This window comes from Macrosteles quadrilineatus, unplaced genomic scaffold (genome assembly GCF_028750875.1).
Source record: "Macrosteles quadrilineatus isolate MER2022 unplaced genomic scaffold, UCM_ALF_1.0 Scaffold_1__1_contigs__length_201487025, whole genome shotgun sequence".
NCBI lineage: Eukaryota > Metazoa > Arthropoda > Insecta > Hemiptera > Cicadellidae > Macrosteles > Macrosteles quadrilineatus.
Window position 1 is genome coordinate 49,937,285 of NW_026542594.1, and position 17,698 is coordinate 49,954,982.

A 17,698-nucleotide genomic window follows, 5' to 3' on the forward strand; every position below is an offset into this window, starting at 1 on the left:
ATTAATTTGTGATATTTTGCAAACTTTTGATAATTTATGTTTCTCCATCAGAAGTGGTAGAACATTATGGCTATAGTAGATGTGTAATACTATGGAATACTGTAAATTTAAAGAAGCAAATTTTATGAAACTGTGTCCTCCCTCATTGCAAACACAAAGCACGTGTATAACTTCAATAAGCATTTTATACTTATATGCCAACCCCGTACGAAGTTATTAATTGCCATTATCGTGGATTTTTTTATGATTGATTAAAGATCAACATACAATAGTGTTCCCTTGGAGTTTATGTTCACCCTGTGAATGCAAATACAGTTATCGTAGTGTATTGTAAACTGTGGGTAACAAATTTTAGTAATGATTCTATGGCGCGCCAACACAAATAATAGGTACTCTGACATGGAGTTTAGTCCTAAGATTGTACTTATTTTACGGCTTATAACCATAATTTAACACACATCATCATCATCATCATCCTTTTTATTAATTTTCTCTCAAGGGGTACATCAAAAAAATACATTTACAAAATACAATTACATGCAAAATAACCAAGGTTGGTAAATAGGTTTCACTAATAACTAGGCAAATAAATAATCATATAAATATAAACATGCAATAAATAATTCAATAAATAACCAATAAATATCTCATAAATAAATATTGTATAAACATAGAATACCAGTAGAAGAACAACACATACTTATAATACTACTAGAAATTTAGAACCCAAGTACTGTAGTATTGTAATCGAATAGTATTCTGCTATAGTGCTGCATAAATATAGAAATTATTTTAATAATTATGTTTGATATAAAGGTAAACTTTAAGACCATTTTCAATATACTTAAGTACCTGCATCTTAATTTGGTTGTTGTTCTCGTGAGTGGAGACTCGATACACGACCTACGCGCGTCTACATTTCCCTAGTTAATAGTTATTTGTGCAACTAGTGAGAAAAGTGAGCAATTGACTCACTCGAGAGAAACCCTTACTCACGAGCCGTAGGCGAGTGAGGAATGGTTTCTCGAGTGAGGCAATTGTACTTTGAACTCGAGTTGCACATTATACTTTTCATACAGTTACCATAAAACAAATAAATTTGTGAAGAAACATAACCTATTTTTACACAGAAGTGAACTTTTAATATAACATTTAATGTGAAGTGACAAATACAACAGTACAACAGCTGACCAGCTGATTTACAGCCAGTGCTGCCAACGTATTTCGCGCGCATACGACGTTGCCTGCATGTTACGCGCTCACTATATCGTGCCTTCACGTTGCAAATCTGGAGTGAGACAAAGTAATTAGAGTGAGACAATGTTAACATTGTCTCACTGATGAGCGAATTGGCCACTTTGCTTTCTCAAATCAGTGAGAGAACATGTACATTGTTAGGTAACTGTAGGAAAAAATGAAAGTAGGTCTCGCCTACAGCGCATTTATTAGTTTTTAATCGACAATGTGTTAAGTGTGTCGTTTATTTATGAGTCTCTAAAACTTCAAGACGCACCTGTAATGGGAAAGTTCAAAAACTAATATTAGGACTGATGATGGTGATATAATTCGCCGAAATGCATCTCCTGTAAAGGATACAAAAGGATCGAACGGCGAACACAGGTAATTGAAATTCCAAACTATCTTACTCCTTTAACTACGACGATGTGGTGTTAAAGGTTTACAACATTGAAGATGCAGTCAGGATCCTACCAGTAATATCAAAAATTTATGAAAAAATTGTTAACAGTCAGTTATTAAATTATTTAGAAGAATTTAAACTATTAAACAATACTCAGCATGGATTTAGGCCTGGAAAATCTGTAATTACAGCAGCAGTGTCATTCATAGAATCTATAATTGAATCGGTTGATAAAGGGGAGTTCACAATTGGAATTTTCATGGACCTAACTAAGGCATTTGATAGTGTCAACCACACCCAACTGATAGATAAATTACTCATTTTAGGGGTTACAAAAAAATCAATAAAATGGTTTCAGTCATACCTAAATAATCGTTGTCAGTTTGTATAAATCACACATAATTATGATAACAGAATTACAACATTTTCTTCTGAAACTGAAAGGGTTAAATGTGGGGTACCCCAGGGGTCAATCCTTGGCCCCCTGTTGTTTTCATGTTATATAAATGATGCTGGTGGTGCACTCTCATGTTTGCCTCAGAACAATCTTTATTTTATGCGACGATACAGATCTCAAAGTATCGGCTGAGTCAGTGCAACAAGTTGAAATTTTAAGTTTTGTTGAATTGGCAAACATTGGAAACTTTCTAGAGCAAAAAAAATTTATCTTAATCCAAAAAAACTATTTTTTTTACTTTTAAAACAAATCAAAACAAAAAGTTAATTAAACCAAATATCATGTATAATGCAGAAGAAATTGAACATAAACACAGTACACAGTTTCTAGGTGTGGACCAAAATTTAAACTGGGATGAACATGTTGATAAACTCCTTTCAAAATTATGTTCAGGACTATATTCACTCTCTAGAATGTCTTATTTTTGTAACCATAAAACATTAAAAAACATATATTATGCTAATGTCCATTCGCATTTATCCTATGGTTTGTGCCTTTATGGTTCAACTACAATAGCAAATTTGGATAGGATACTTAAACTTCAAAAAATAGCAATAAGAATAATTTTGAAATTAGAACACAACGAAACAACCAAAAACAAATTCAAAGAACTGAAAATTTTAACGGTAGGCCTATATGGCCAATTCATTTACGACACAATTATTCTAGCAAAAAACTGCTTGAACACCTCTGAGACAAATTATCACCCATACAACACTCGGCATAAAAAAATTCCTTATTTCAAGTAAACACAAATTAAAATTCTATGAAAAAAAAACCATCCTATATAGGATAAAATTTTTTTAAGCATCTTCCTAATGAAATCAGGTAATGCACAAAGCAGGAAGAATTTCATGAGAAAACTAAAACTTTATTTAGTAGAAAAAGCGTTCTATTCCCTGGAAGAGTATTGTTCCACCTCCCCTCTTAGCGTTAGTAATTAATTCAGTTTTGATTATTTTCATTTCCTGGTTCTTGGTTTTTAATGTACATAATGATCCAAGATATGCAAATTTGTAAATTATTAATTTAAGACAGATTTAAGTTAGTTGACGCCATTCAATGCACAAAACTGTACTTTATGAATAAAGCATATTTGATTTGATTTGATTTGAAGAAGGGGTGAGTCTCAGTAATTGTCTTTACGGAATAACACAACCCTCAATCCAAAGTGTTTATAACCATCCCCTCCTCCCCCCTCTTGAATGGTGTAATTCTCCAAGAATCACTCGGAAATAGAAAGATAAAGGAAAGTTCTGACACTTCATAAGCTTCTTAAGTACTTTGTAACTCAAGAAGCAATTACGTAGAAAAATTGTTTACGTTGTATTTATCATCATTTAGATGGTCTCTTCTTTAACTGCTACATTTTCATTTTGATAAAAACTAACTTCAATGTATATTTTTCGTATATTCATCTGGCACAAGTAAAGAAAAATTCAGTGAATATTAGTTTTTTTTTTATTTATGTAATTAACTTTTTGGCTTAGGTAATTTACAGCTGAATCAGTTTGCTTAAAACTATCTCTAGCTGTATGAAACGAAACTTAGTAGTAGCATTGATTATTGGAGTCAAAGGTGTTGTACTGTAGCAAACTTAATGATCTTTAACTGTGAGTTTTAATTTTAGAACCATGTCCTACATATTTTATCTACTACTCATAACAGTTGCTATAGCTCATAAGTCATTCCATCAGTTTGACTTGGTAAAAACCATCGTGTATTCGGCAGAAATCAGTAATTTAGATCAGAGCAACATGTCGGTGGCTCACATCATCTAAGACAAATTTGATTAAAAACCTGGCGACAACTTTAACATGGGGATTGTTGTTAACATGTTTAAAATTTTGTTAAAGTTAAAGTTAGTTTTGTTAAAGTTTTGTAAAAGTTACCACGAAAATTTTCAAAGTCCAGACTTTTTGACACTTTTGCACACCTCGAAAAATCTATAAAATTGTTTTTAAATACTTATATCTCAAAAACGGCTTGATATACGGCAAAACGGTTAAAATTCTGGCAACCTAAGTGAGTATCAACTTTTGATTATAAGCAATATTACAACATAAAAAAATAAAAAAGTAAAAAAATTAAACATTATTTTACATTGGTATAAATAAAAGTTACCACGAAAATTTTCAAAGTCCGGACTTTTTGACATTCTTGCACACCTAAAAATTGCGTATATCTAGAAAACGGCTTGAAATACGGCAAAACGGTTGTAATTCTGGTACTGTGTGTATCAACTTTTCATTATAAACAATATTACAACATAAAAAAATCAAAAAGTAAAAACAAAATTTAACATTATGGGTTTGTAGGTGAGCGATGCAAAAAGAGTTGGTTTTAGAAAATATATGTGGATTTGTAATGTTTATGGTGTTGGACATTTGTATAGGGATGTATCAGGGTTTTTTTAAAGTGGCTAAAAATGATCCCCATGTTATTTTTATGGGAATAAACGTGTTTCCTACAAAATAGTAACACTTCGGCTAACATCCTTGTTCATTGTTTGTGGGATCTTCATATTGTAGGTGTTCTTCATTATATAGGGTGATAACGATAAGTAGTAAATGGGTTGTTTCATCTCTATTTCTTCTACTTGGTGGCGTTCTATGACTTTCTTATGTTTCCATAGTTAAAATATCGGTTCTTTCAATGATTGCACCAAAAATACAGTACCCTGTCAATTCATTTTTCTTATTTGGTAAAATATATCAAATTTACCAGGCTTTCTTGATTTTTTAAATTGTAATATGTACGAATGTAAATTAAAGTAGTAAATATTTAATTTCAACAAAATCAGTAAATGTACCCAATGCGTTTCGTTAAATTGAAAAATAATAACATCAATTAAATTATACAGCTGATCACAGCTGATACAGCTGAAATGTAAACAATTATGTTCTTCATAAGGATAACATGGGAACTTTCAAAGCCACTGGGGGCAGAGCCCAATGGACTTTTTCAAAAATGTAAGGCCAGTTTGCAAATCTACGCGACGCGCTCCTTCCAATGAGACGACAATGGATCAAATCGGTTAAAATTGGAAGAGTTCAACTTTAACCGACAAACGTCGTGTTCGCGTATTAATTATATAGAAGATAGCAACATCACAGTATTGTTTTGCTCGACTTGTTAGATTGATGTGTTAATAATATTAGTTGTATTTTTTTATTCATCAAATTACTTTGTTTTATGGTAAGCCTTAGATATTTCATTTTAAAGAATGTATCTTTACCTATCTTATGAACTTGGCAAACAAAAATCTGTCAATAATAATAATTGAAAATAAAGGGTAGATTATTTTACCATAAGAGAAAACCGAAACTAGCCTATAGACTATGTTTCATAAATATCTGCAGCTATAAAAATGTGTTGCTCTAAAATAAAATGAAGAAGAAACGAATTAAATGCCAAACACCAACCTACTTGTTATTGTAAACACCGCTGAGCAACCAGCCAATAACTAAACCTCCCTCGACGATTTCTTAATAGAGACAGAACGTCCCCTTAGTCCATTAGTTTTTTTTTATTTATTATTAATGAATTATTATGCTTGTTTGCATTTAAAACGTAGGGTAAAAGTTTTTTTCTCGTTTAGGTACGTTAATTTGTCTTCAAGAAATTCGCTTAGGAGACAAACAATAATAATATTTAACATTTTCAAGAACTAATATAAAGGCTTTGAAGGACGTATTTATTTATTATTGGCTTGTGCCATAATACCTGGGTGAGTGTTGTAGGTTTACGTTATTTTTTATTAGCTCTTAAATTGAGTTTTTCTTTATATAAATGAACGGGATAGTAGGCTTAGGTCTAACTGATATATAGTTGTCAATGAATAAAAGTGATCTTATTTAATTTTTATCGCCGAGTCTTTATCACATTTTTAGGATAACATTTGTTGGTCCACAAAATTTATAGTTTGACTAATAACCCCACAAAGTCCTGACACTTTTTCGAATTCCTGACACTTTGTACAACTAGAAAAGTATTCCAATCACGTAAGGATAGTCTTAACGACACGAGTACAACATTTAAGGTACCGGTACGAGCCTTGGCGAGTGCCTTAAAAACTTAAACGAGTGTCGTGAAGGGTAATTACACGAGTTATGCACACTACTTTAATTAGACAAATTCTTAATTACTAAAAATCAATACTTATAAATTCCAAGAGAGGTTATGTTTTCATTGCCAAATCAGTTGGGCTTAACAGCTGATATAAGTTGACATTCGAAAATCGAAGTATTTTAATTTTACTTTATTTTCTCTCAATTCTTGTACTTCATTGGTCCAAACTTGCACTGTAGGGTAACAAAACAATACTGTAAGTAAGTAAACAATACTGTTAAGTGAATCTGTTCAATTCTAATAACTGAATTGAAAAGGCTAGTTTAAACGGCCGTACGTAAAAACCTTTATCATTTCGTCCATTCTTTTGTTAAATTATAATAAAAGTCGATCAGAGCCTAAGCACTTATTTCATAATCTAAATAGATAAAATTGTTACGAATATGTTATATAATTTAATTAATATCTAGATTTTCTTAAATTTTTTATCCTAACAAGAAAGATATTCTGTTTTAGCGAACTTCCCAAATAGGGGATAGGCTATTACCGTAGGTTTCATGGTAAGACCTGGGCCCGGAGCTGATTTAATATTTTTCGTTTTGATGTCCAAAAACACCATCCGTTGAAATTCATATAATCAGTGTGTGTGTCCGTTAGCACGATAACTCGAGCAAAAAGATCAGTTTAATGAAGTTTGGTAAAAACGTGTAAACCTAGGTTTATTTGAAGGAGTTCGCAAACCAGTATGGTTGAGCTATGTGAACGGGGTTTTACGGGGGCATTTTTGACCACCAAAACATACAATTTTGCAATTCCTTTTACAACCATAATATAGAGTTTAAAAACAAATGTTTTAGTATAATTGAAGTATTACTATGCGCTTAACGGGTAGAGAGAAAATTTAAAAATGTAAATTTTAAACTCTTATGTTATTCTTATGGAGAGTAAGTAAACTATTGTAGTTTGCTTGTTTATGAACATATTTAAAAAACAATTTACGAAGTTTATTTATTTCACACTAAACTAAATTATTATTCACTAAAAACCCACTTTATTGCCTTGCCTTCTCTGTAGCATCAAACCTAAGTAGGCTCGTTAAGCTAATGTTATCTAAATAAATCTGACTAGTGAAAATACATTCAGATATAAAATTTCACTTAGTCTGCAGGCCTGCTGCGGTGGGAATATTTATTGTTTACAAAGATTATTGTAATATTTTAGAATATAATTGAATTTTTAATCAAGAACGGACATTTTCAACGTCGTCTTCAACAAAAATAATAATACTTAGTTATTATTTCATCCATCGAAGCGTATGTTCCTACCTGCATCATGGGCAAGAAATAGCAGAGAAAGCTCCCGAAGATCCAGTTGTGGATTAGTATGACCATGAGCGAGATGGGCAGCACGAAGATGCACTTGACCATGTCGCTGAGGGCCAAGTTGATGAAGTAGCAGAACGTCTGGTCCTTGTACAGCCTGTCGCGGAATATGACGTAGATCATGACACCGTTGGAGAGTGTTCCGACGGTCACTATCATGGAGTATAGGAGCACAAACAGAGGGTAGAGGGAGACGAAGGAATACCTCAGCTGTGGCTCTCTCAGGTCGACACTACCGTTGTGTTTGGTGCCGTGGTGGAAGTAATGGATAACCTGCTCCAGAAACTTGTGCGGAAGGTTCTCCGACTCTTCTAGTTCCGTGTCGTCTGGGTCCGTAGTCCTCATCCCGGTGTTTGGTAAGGCCGGTGTAAAAAAATATCAAACTAGAAAATTACATAGAAAACATACTATTTTTAAAATACGTCGGCATACTGCAGAACATACATCTACTGACATTCTACATCAAGTTATAAACTTCATAAATATTTGTGCGATTAATTATTATCTCAGAAGGGGTGTTCCTGGGTGTCATCGCGACGAGGCGCTCACTGATACTGCCACCTTCGCCGCCTCGGCTACCCCAGCGTCTACAGCGCAACTCTCACCCCCTCCACGACCTTGGACCTTAGATAAACGTTGGCTCCCCCCCCCCCCCCCAAGGTCGATCCTTGGCTTTTTCTCGTTGTAACAATATCTCATTTAAGGCATTTTTAACTTTGAAGCTAATAAAATAGGACATTTTTTGAAAACAACAGCAAGCATTGTAAGTGTTGTATATATACAGGGTGGTGTTGGGTGGTTCACATAAAGGTGTCTCAAATTGATTTTAGACAAACCCTTGGTCCGATGAAATAAAATGATTTCCCACTAAATCGACCCCAAGGAATAACGTTAAAATGTTTTCTTTGAATACAGGGTGTCCAAAAACCAGATGGTCAATAGTTCAAATCTCGGAAATATCAAACTTAAACATATAAGCATATTATACATAATTTTAAAGCCCTATTAAAAAACATTTTGGTAAAAACAGAACTAAATTATCTTTAGCCGTTTCAAAATGACGGCCACTTTTTTTATTAGCAAATAAGGAATGCGATATTTTAATCAGGGTAAATATATCTGCGATTTCAAAAAAAATACAGGTTATTCCATAAAAATAAAACTTTTTCAAAAAAGTGGCCGCCATTTTGAAACGGCTAAAGATAATTTAGTTCTGTTTTCACCAAAATGTTTCTTTTTAGTATGGCTTTAAAATTATGTATAATATGATATATATGTATGTATTTGATATTTCTGAGATTTAAACTAGTGACCCAGTGGTTTTTGGACACCCTGTCAAAAAACATTGGAAATATTTTAAAGTTATTTCTTGGGGTCATTAATTGGGAAATAATTTTATTTCATCATTGTATGTAGGACCAACGGTTTGTCTGAAATCAATTTAAGACACTTTACATGAACCACCATAAGTACTTAAATGTCCTTCATTTTCGAAAGAAGTTAACATTTACGTGACTTTTATGCTCTACATTCTTGATAAATATTATCAAATGTTGAATTTGTTTTTAACACCGGTTACATGCATCGACTAAAAAGAGTTAAATGTAAAATGTTTTGATAAGTGAGTTTGAGTTTTCCTCTCATTTTCACTGTCATTTACCAATAGATTTAATGATTGAAATTAAATATTTTGAAGAAGCTAAACAAATATCTCGAATCTAAAATGCTTCTCACTACCAAGATTTTCAACGTAATTATAAATATTCTGAATAATTGATGAAACAATACTCGACCATACTATGCTGGCCATACTGTTACACTGGCAGTGGCAATATATAGATGGATTTAGTTTGACAACGATCTGTTTTGTCATTAAGAGTAATGGTAGGTTATTGTATAACCAATCTATCTACCAAAATACAGTACTATAGGAATGTTGACTCAGGCCAAAAAATGTTGTTTGATATATTTAAGGGGAGCGGGAACTGCCTATCTTGCCAATGCTAAATTTGCTATCTTTAGGTACAATTATCTTCAAAAGGTGTAGAGCAAAGGCTTTCAAAATTGTAGGCTATAATTATCAACCCTTTATGAGTAAACAGTCCCAATTTTAGAATTTTCAATTAAGTAATACCTTAAAAAAAATTTATAAGGCACCAAAAATATTTACAAATTTTAAAAGACATATTTTTTTAAGTAGTGAAGTTGTGAACTCACAAATACTAGACAAGAGTAAAAATACGTGTATTTAGTAAAAAGATAAAGTGAACAATAATAATTGAATGAATTAGTGAACAAATAAAAATCATCTATTAAAATAACTATTTATATACAGGTAAGCAGTCAGGCACTACAGTACCCCCTTGCCAGTGGTTGAGCTGTGTAGTTGAGCAAACACGAAAAAAATCAACCCTGGAACCGTACTGGAAAGTAAAACTTGCCTCCCAGAGCACGTAGTTAATGGTGTAGATCTCAGAATAGGTTTAGATATCAAGGTACCTCTTTGTTGAATGTCAGAACGAGAAAAGGGAGGAGTAGTAGTTATGGTGCCCCTGGAAACGCTGGTGTCATCATGGTCGAGTTGTAAGGAATAGACTGGCTTAAGTCGATCCATTGAAATGGTTACATCATTGCCTCGAATCCGAATAACTGCAGTCTTGTCAGATCTTCTAATGACGAGGTAAGGATCTGAGTAGGGGGGATCGAGTGCACCCTTAGAAATGTCGGTACGTACGAAGACATGAGTGCATGTGTTGAGATCCTTGAACACGAATGGCGTCCTACCTCCATGTCTTGTTCCATCAACTGGTCTTAAGTTGTTCAAATGTTGACGCAGATCTTTGGCAAAACTTTGTGGGTCAAGTTCATGGTTGGAATCGCTAAGTGTAAAGAACTCTCCAGGTAGGCGAAGTGGTTGACCATACAGGAGTTCAGCTGAAGAAGCTTGTAGATCATCACGCCATGCTGACCGTATTCCCAAAAGTATGACGGGCAACACCTCAGTCCATCGTGCTGTTGTGTGGCATCTGATGGCTGCCTTCAGTTGACGGTGAAAACGTTCAACTAGTCCATTTGACGATGGGTGATAGGAAGTTGTTCTGAGACGAGTCGAACCTAACAAATCTCCTAGGTGTTTAAACAGGCTTGACTCAAATTGCCGACCTTGATCTGTTGTAATTCGTAGTGGTGTTCCGTATCTAGAAATCCAAATGGTAAAAAGTGCTCGTGCTACTGTTTCTGCTTCTATGTTTTCGATTGGTACTGCTTCTGGCCACCTGGAGAAACGATCAACACAGGTCAAACAGTACCTGTAACCTTCGGAGACAGGTAGCGGACCAACAAGGTCAACGTGTATGTGCTCAAACCTGGAAGATGGAGGAGCAAACATACCTACAGGAGTCCAGTTGTGACGTGATATCTTGGACTTTTGGCATGCCATACAAGAACGGGCCCATCGACGACAGTCAGAGTTCATTGAAGGCCAGACAAAACGTTGACTGACAAGTTTCAATGAAGCTTTAATACCTGGGTGGGAGAGATTATGTAAACTGTTAAAAACGGTTTGTCAAAATGGCCTTGTGATGAAGGGACGAGTGATGGGAGTAGATATGTCACAGTAAAGCAAAACCTGTGTTCCTGGTATTGGGACCTGTCGGAGTTTCAGACTGTATGTGACGTATTAACTCTTCATCTTTGCTCTGTGAGTCTGCTAATGCCTGATAGTCCAATGGAACGGCAATTGTCTCAGTTCTGGAGAGGGTGTCAGCTACCACATTACCTTGTCCAGAGATGTGGCGGATGTCCATTGAGTACTGTCCAATGTATTCCAAGTGACGAAATTGGCGGGGAGAGCATTTGTCAGCTTTTTTATTAAATGCAAAAGTGAGTGGTTTGTGATCTGTGAAAATGGTAAACTGCCTACCTTCTAACATATGTTTGAAGTACTTTACTGATAAATATATTGCTGTCAACTCTCTGTCGTAGGTACTGTAATTTTGTTCAGCAAGGGGTTAATTTTTTTGACCCCAACGGCTGCCAGCTATCACCTATCTTTTGCTGCAACGCACACCCCACAGTATGGGCGGAAGAATCGCAGAAAATGGCCAATTGAGCATCTGGTACAGGGTAAGACAGCATCACAGCTTTACTAAGGCTTTGCTTGCAAGCCTCAAATGCTTCGTTACTTGCCGTGGTCCAGTTGACAGGTGAATTTCCCTTCACATTAGCCTTCAGGAGTTCGTTTAGTAAGCTTTGATGCTCCGCCGTGTTAGGCAAAAACCTTCGAAAAAATTTATCATACCAATAAACCTCCTTAGTTCCTTAAATGTTTAAGGTTTAGGATATGAGTTGATGACTCTAACCTTTTCTGGCAAAGGTTTGATACCTTCTCCAGATACTTCATACCCTAGAAAGTTAACGACTGATGTTCCTAGAACACACTTACTCTGGTTAATTATGATCCCATAAGTAGAAAAACGGTCAAAGAGCTGTTTTAAGTGTAATACGTGTTGTTCTTCTGACTCTGAAGCTACTAGGATATTGTCGATGTAAGCGTAGCAGAAGTCTAAGCCCCTAAGCACGCCATCTATAAAGCGTTGAAACGTTTGAGCAGCGTTGCATAGTCCAAATGACGTGTAAGGGAATTCAAACAGGCCAAAAGGTGTAGTAATTGCTGTCTTGTGGACGTCCTCAGCAGCAACCGGAATCTGGTGATAAGCCTTAACAAGATCTAAGGTAGTGAATATTGTCTTACCATGAAGTTGGTGAGAGAAATCTTGAATATGGGGAACAGGGTACCGATCAGGGATAGTTCTAGCATTCAAAGCCCTGTAATCTCCACATAGCCTCCACTCATCGCCTTTTTTGGGAACCATGTGAAGGGGAGAAGACCAGCTACTAGAAGAGGGTCTAGCTATACCTAGTTGTACCATGGATTCAAATTCTTTTTTGGCGAGTTTAAACTTATCCGGTGCCAGACGGCGGGGTTCACTGAACACCGGAGGTCCTGGTGTTGTCTCAATATGATGTTCTGTGTCATGTTTGGAAGTACAATCAGGTTTACCTGAAGGTCTGGCGAGGTTTGGGTATTCATGAAGTAATTGAGAGAAAACTGTCTGTTGACAAGACTTAATAGTTTTAACACTACTCACTAAATGAACTGAAGGAGTTTGACCTTTGGAAAAAAACAAAGTTGACTGGTCAACTAAACATTGATGTCGTACATCAACAAGCAGATCATAATAGTGTAGAAAGTCTACCCCTATTATTGGTTTGGATACATCGGCTACAGTGAAACGCCAAACAAATGAACGGCGTAGGTAGACCAAAGTCCAAAGGCAAAGATACAAGACCATATGTCGTAATCTCGGTATTATTAGCTGCATATAGAGTATAGTCAGTCTTGGGTCTTTTTTTATCTAACATATTACGAGGGTAGACGCATACATCAGCTCCCGTGTCAACTAGAAATTGTTGTTTGGTTACCTTATCTTATCTTATGTGAGGTCGGAGTCGCTTGTCGCCATTAGAGACTCCCTGGGTCGTTTCCCGATCTGCTTCCTTTGAATCTGCAAGGGTCGGTGCACTTCGTTGCTGCGTCGCCGAACCGCCAGTGATACCAACAGACGTCATGGCGATCAAATCGATTCTTGGAGCATTGCTATGATCGTCTACGAGGATATGTGCCTGATGTCTTGTGGAAGTTTGGACGTCTCATGTCTTCTTTGATTCCTGCTATTTCTTGTTGAAATTTTTCTGTTATTTCTCTAATATTTGATGTCAACATGGTTGTAAAGCGTTCCATCATTTCTTCCATCGAGGGAGCTGATAAGGATGCCTCCGATACTTGATGGTGAGGACTGACTTCATGGACAGCATCCGCAAGCTCCACCAGTGTATCGAGGTCCGCAGCCTTTTGTGTTACCAAGTTGGCTTGTGTTGCTGAAGGAAGATGGCTAAGCCATTGAAACCTCAGTAGTGGATCAGGTATCATGGTTCTGGCTAGAGTACGCATGTGCCTCAGGAACTGTGACGGTTTCCGATCACCTAACTCTTCTCGTTCCAAAAGTTGTTTCGTCTTCTGTTCCTGGGTCAAGGTAAACCGTTTTATAAGTTCTTTTTTTAATTTGTTGTACTTTTCTTCTGCTGGAGGGTTGGTGAGGATATCCCTCACTTCCGCTGCGTATTTCGCATCTAGGTTACCGCAGATGTAATAGAACTTAGTTTCGTCGACCGTGATCCCCGCTAGAGAAAACTGGGTTTCGATTTGTGCAAACCACAATTCTGGATCTGAGTGCCAGAAAGGAGGGATCTTGACTTGAATTCTTTGTACTGATTGTTCTCCGTTTGACATTTCGGATCACGTCGGGGTCACCAATTGAAGTTGTGAACTCACAAATACTAGACAAGAGTAAAAATATGTGTATTTAGTAAAAAGATAAAGTGAACAATAATAATTAAATGAATTAGTAAACAAATAAAAATCATCTGATAAAATAAAAATTTATATACAGGTAAGTAGTCAGGCACTACAGTAGCAATGTAACAGTAAAAGGGTCTGAATGTAAATTATAACATTACAATTATGTATAACAAATTTCAAGTCTATAAGTCAATTAGTTCCAGAGATATAAATATGTATGCATCATAAAACAGCTGAAAAGTTTGTTACAAAAATGACAGTGAAAACGTGTACCTCTTTGTTATAAAAAAGTATAACTTTCAGAAAAAACTGTAAAACAGAGTACAACCCTGTAGCACCTACCACAGGCAAAATACTGTATCATCAAATAGGCCTGTCCATATTGAGGATCATAATGCTGCCTATTCATCCATTTTCTGCATGAGCCTTCTTTTTCTTCTAGCTAATCTAGCCTACTTCATGATACTTTCAGCTGCTTTGACACTTTTCCATGACATTTCCTTTTTTAAATGCCATGAGTATACTAGGTACCTCCACTTTTGAAGCTACGCAAACTGAGAACTATCTGTGGCGATATTTTTTTATATTTTTTTTTCAAAGGGCTTAAATCTGAATGACATATCTATATATGAATGTTATATCGATCTAAAGGAAATTAAAAGAAGATAATAATCAGGAAAAAAATAGTGTGAATAAAAAAGATTTGCGGTTTGGCCCCCCTTGATAAATGCTGAAATAATATTTCTCAGTTACTGTGACTATGTAAGAAAATATATTGTACATAAACATAAAATAATTTTTAAGGAAATATTCTGACAAAATTTTTTAGTTGGGCTTTACACCCAAAAGGTAGCAAAAATACAAGGCGGTGATAAAACAAGAATGAATTGCACTGACAAATACATGTTTAGTAGCAAGACCCAGGCGTGAACCCATGACATTGCTGCCTCAGTCCGTCGATCTACCGACTAAGCACCAAGACGTGACTCCATGACATTGCTGCCTCTGTCCGTCAAGCTACTGAAACGTGACTCCATGACATTGCTGCCTCAGTCCGTCGAGCAACCGAGGCGTGACTCCATGACATTGCTGCCTCAGTCCGTCTAGCTACTGAGACGTGACTCCATGACATTGCTGCCTCAGTCCGTCGAGCAACCGAGACGTGACTCCATGACATTGCTGCCTCAGTCCATCAAGCTACTGAGACGTGACTCCATGACATTGCTGCCTCAGTCCATCAAGCTACTGAGACGTGACTCCATGACATTGCTGCCTCAGTCCATCAAGCTACTGAGACGTGACTCCATGACATTGCTGCCTCAGTCCATCAAGCTACTGAGACATGACTCCATGACATTGCTGCCTCAGTCCGTCGAGCAACCGAGACGTGACTCCATGACATTGCTGCCTCAGTCCATCAAGCTACTGAGACGCGACTCCATGACATTGCTGCCTCAGTCCATCAAGCAGTAACGTAGCCAGGATTTCAAAATAGGGGGGTCGACCGACCAGGGAGTCCAGGTAAAGGGGGGGGGGGTCCGGGAAAATTTATAAAAATATAGACCCTAAAACGGTCTTTTTTAACTCTCTTGGCATTGAAAATAATCAACCCCAACGTCAATACAGTACGATTATATAATTCTACATTTAATTTAACAAAAAATATTATATTTAAGACCAGAAGGGGGGGGTCCGGACCCCCAGGACCCCCCCCTGGCTACGTCACTGCATCAAGCTACTGAGACGTGACTCCATGACATTGCTGCCTCAGTCCATCAAGCTACTGAGACGTGACTCCATGACATTGCTGCCTCAGTCCGTCGAGCAACCGAGACGTGACTCCATGACATTGCTGCCTCAGTCCATCAAGCTACTGAGACGCGACTCCATGACATTGCTGCCTCAGTCCGTCGAGCTACTGAGACGTGACTCCATGACATTGCTGCCTCAGTCCGTCGAGCTACTGAGACGTGACTCCATGACATTGCTGCCTCAGTCCGTCGAGCTACTGAGACGTGACTCCATGACATTGCTGCCTCAGTCCGTCGAGCTACCGAGACGTGACTCCATGACATTGCTGCCTCAGTCCGTCGAGCTACTGAGACGTGACTCCATGACATTGCTGCCTCAGTCCGTCGAGCTACCGAGACGTGACTCCATGACATTGCTGCCTCAGTCCGTCGAGCTACTGAGACGTGACTCCATGACATTGCTGCCTCAGTCCGTCGAGCTACCGAGACGTGACTCCATGACATTGTTGCCTCAGTCCGTCGAGCTACTGAGACGTGACTCCATGACATTGCTGCCTCAGTCCGTCGAGCTACCGAGACGTGACTCCATGACATTGTTGCCTCAGTTCGTCGAGCTACTGAGACGTGACTCCATGACATTGCTGCCTCAGTCCGTCAAGCTACTGAGACGTGACTCCATGACATTGTTGCCTCAGTCCGTCGAGCTACCGAGACGTGACTCCATGACATTGTTGCCTCAGTCCGTCGAGCTACTGAGACGTGACTCCATGACATTGCTGCCTCAGTCCGTCGAGCTACCGAGACGTGACTCCATGACATTGCTGCCTCAGTCCGTCGAGCTACTGAGACGTGACTCCATGACATTGCTGCTTCAGTCCGTCGAGCTACCGAGACGTGACCTCATGACATTGCTGCCTCCGTCCGTTGCACTACTTACTGAGCCACCGAGACGTGAACCTATGACATTGTTGCCTCAGTCCGTCGAGCTACCGAGACGTGACCTCATGACATTGCTGCCTCCGTCTGTTGCACTACTCACTGATCCACCAAGACGTGAACCCATGACATTGCTGCCTCAGTCCGTCGAGCTACCGAGTCGTGACCTCATGACATTGCTGCCTCAGTCCATCGGGCTACCAACTGAGCTACCATAATCCACAATAACACCTTCTAACTAGCCTGGAAGTTGGTGAATTAGTGATGAATCTGTCATTCCGTCAGTCACTTGGCTTAAAATACCTACTTTATATGGTCGCCATTTCATTGTAATGTATTAAAGTCAGTAAGGGTTTTTACTTTTATTTTTATGTTGAAAGATATAATGAACAATTCAAATCAACATTGGATTGTTTTAAATACATTGACAGGATGACAAGTCTAATAACAGTTGTGTTCTTGGTTTACAAATCCTTTTACACGTTCAAAAATACAATTTGAAAAAGGAATAGAAAAATTGAGAATAAGTCTATTAAAAACAATATTGTGTTTTGCATAATCAGTTAAAGGGAGGCATCTTACGTTAGGTATGTCTTACTAGTCAGTCTGTACCATTGAATCTATAATTGCCAAAAACAATTTAAATATAAGACTGTGACTGCCTCTTAACCCTCCATCTGGCGCTGGTCGATTTCCGACCAGTAAAACGCAAGTCCTCAGTGGCGCTGGTCGATTATCGACCAAGACAACATGGGTCGGGGTTTTCTATTATTAAAATATAAAGACCGTTTTAAAACGCAATAAATCTTATACCATTAGAAAGATGAGATTCTGAGGATTCATTTTCATACATAAAACATTATTGAGTGAGTATTATGTAGCGAGGAACATAGTTTTTAAAACTAAGAGTTCAAAATAGATTTTGGAGGTGGAAAATTTTGGTCACCTGAATACAAAAACAGCTGTTATCGGCAATTGTCAATTAAATTGAATACAATATTGTATTGAATATGTATTGTATACATATTCTGGAACTACAAT

General features: G+C 37.2%; 2 protein-coding genes across 3 annotated transcripts in view; both read right to left on the reverse strand.

The window, feature by feature from the left end:
- Positions 1-8,103, reverse strand: part of LOC128982994 (prolactin-releasing peptide receptor-like) — a 29,755-nt gene extending 21,652 nt beyond the window's left edge. For both annotated transcript variants that reach the window (XR_008489773.1, XM_054402109.1), the window contains exon 1: positions 7,493-8,103. Coding sequence is in view for 1 of the 2 variants with exons in the window: in XM_054402109.1 (XP_054258084.1) it covers positions 7,493-7,894 (402 nt within the window). In the remaining variant the exon portion in view is untranslated. The remainder of the gene's footprint in view (positions 1-7,492) is intronic.
- Positions 8,104-13,208: 5,105 nt separating this feature from the next.
- Positions 13,209-13,901, reverse strand: LOC128996805 (uncharacterized). The gene has a single exon (XM_054422286.1). The coding sequence runs from the start codon at positions 13,899-13,901 to the stop codon at positions 13,209-13,211; it is 693 nt and encodes a 230-aa protein (XP_054278261.1).
- Between the last annotated feature and the right edge of the window lie 3,797 nt (positions 13,902-17,698).

Bases quoted from the DNA above. Each gene is read 5' to 3' on its own strand.
- LOC128996805 (XM_054422286.1), bottom strand. From the start codon at position 13,901: ATGTCAAACGGAGAACAATCAGTACAAAGAATTCAAGTCAAGATCCCT.